At 44.0% G+C, this 1,739-nt stretch overlaps 1 protein-coding gene across 1 annotated transcript; it reads right to left on the bottom strand.

The window, feature by feature from the left end:
* Nucleotides 1–646: 646 nt before the first annotated feature.
* On the bottom strand, nt 647–1,678 carry LOC101659098 (mas-related G-protein coupled receptor member X3-like). The gene has a single exon (XM_004717991.1). It carries the CDS (start codon nt 1,676–1,678, stop codon nt 647–649), a length of 1,032 nt encoding a protein of 343 aa, XP_004718048.1.
* Between the last annotated feature and the right edge of the window lie 61 nt (nt 1,679–1,739).

Below are 1,739 nucleotides of genomic sequence, written 5' to 3'. Positions count from 1 at the left end.
GTCTCATGGCCCATTAGTCCATTGGGCTATATTTTTTCTATATATCTTTTGATTTATTCTGTAAACATTTATTTAAATAGTAAGCTATCGTTAGGAATGCCACAATTAGAGAACACTACTTTTGGGAGACTATTTTAAACTGTAATTCTTATAATTTTATTGAGACAGACATCATAAGGTAGAAACTTATCAAGAGTAGACAGATTTTAAAACATTTCCTATCAAATGCATTGATCAAAAAATATGATAACCTCTTGAAAAATGGTGACAGTATGAGCAATTCTATTTTCCATCCCCCACCTGTAGCCCTCAGAATCACCCAGAAAGATTAGTATACATCAGCTTTTTAAGAAATCTAAAACATAGTCTTAAGGTAAAATCATCATGAAAATACTGATTCCAGGAAGGGAAAAAAATGCAATCTTAAAAAGAAACTGTGGAAAATTCTGACATGAAATTTTAAATAAAAACAGCTTTGTTGTGCTTGGTAGGTATTTTCCTCTTTAATCATCACAAAGAGGAAGTGTCTCCCTCATGTGATGATCAGAGGTATGAGGATGACAAAATTAAGAAAAGCATGCAGGTTGATGGGGACAAATTGACCTCCGGTGACACAACTTTCTGGTGGAAGCAGAGGCTCTCAGCACTACACCACACTGCTCTTCTCTGTCTGCTCCGAGGGACCCTGAGGTGGGGCTCCTCCAGGTTCCTCCCCCTCAGGAGTGTCCTCCAGTGCTCTCTGGAGAACCATCCTGAGGGTCGGCTTCAGTCGCTGCCGTTGCCTAAAGGAGCCAACGAAGAAGTAGATGATGGGATTGGCACTGCTGTTAACACAGGAGAGAAACAGACACCATAAATCAGGCAACAAAATATGTCTATCCTTTAATATGCTCCAAAAAGTACCAAGGGGCAGGCCACACAGCAGGCAGACCAACACAGTGATCAGAATGGTCACTATGAGCCTGGTCATCTTCCTCCTCTGGGAGCCATGGAACACCTTCACCAGCAGAACCAGGCTGGACACACTGAGAACTACAAATAAGAAAATCAGGCATGTCGAAAAGAAGAATCTAAATGAAAGGCACCAATTCCAGGAGATCTCACAGTAGATCCATTGCAAGAAGGTCAGCATCAGAGCCAGGGCCCAGAGCAGGGTACATATGACAGCTGACGTGTAACTTGGGCGGCGGCAGCGGTACCAAATGGGGCACAGGATGCACAGGCACCGCTCAATGCCAATGGCGCTGACCATGCTCATGTCTGTGAAATAGGGAATCGATATCATATAGTTCAGTATATAACCGGCGTTGAAGGAAATTAAGACCCGGTGCATGTACTCAATGAGCCAAATCAGGGAGATTACAATCAAGATGCAGATGAACAGGAAGTCGGCCACCGCCAGGTTGAGAATGTACACTGAGAAGGGGTTCCTCCGTGCACGGAAACCCAGGAGCCAGATCACGACTGTGTTTCCTGCCAGACCAAATGGGACGATGATGGCTGTGAGAGTAGTCAGGACCTCTACCTCCACGAACTGCTCAGGAGGTACAGTCAGGTAACTTTCATGAATTGTAGAGACTTGGTTCCGTTGGTCTGCAAATGTTGGCTGTGGACTCAGGAAGCTTCCACTGGTGTTCCTGGAACATAAACAAGTGTTAAGCGCCTGCTGTATGATCATTGATTCTGAAGATTTCCCTGAAAAGGGGGGATTATTAGTATATGTTGGGCTGTGATCCACA

Source organism: Echinops telfairi, unplaced genomic scaffold, assembly GCF_000313985.2.
Source record: "Echinops telfairi isolate 266 unplaced genomic scaffold, ASM31398v2 ScPeMD7_60;HRSCAF=208, whole genome shotgun sequence".
NCBI lineage: Eukaryota > Metazoa > Chordata > Mammalia > Afrosoricida > Tenrecidae > Echinops > Echinops telfairi.
This window is presented reverse-complemented; position numbering and strand designations above follow the sequence as displayed.

Bases quoted from the DNA above. Each gene is read 5' to 3' on its own strand.
- LOC101659098 (XM_004717991.1), bottom strand. From the start codon at position 1,678: ATGATCATACAGCAGGCGCTTAACACTTGTTTATGTTCCAGGAACACC.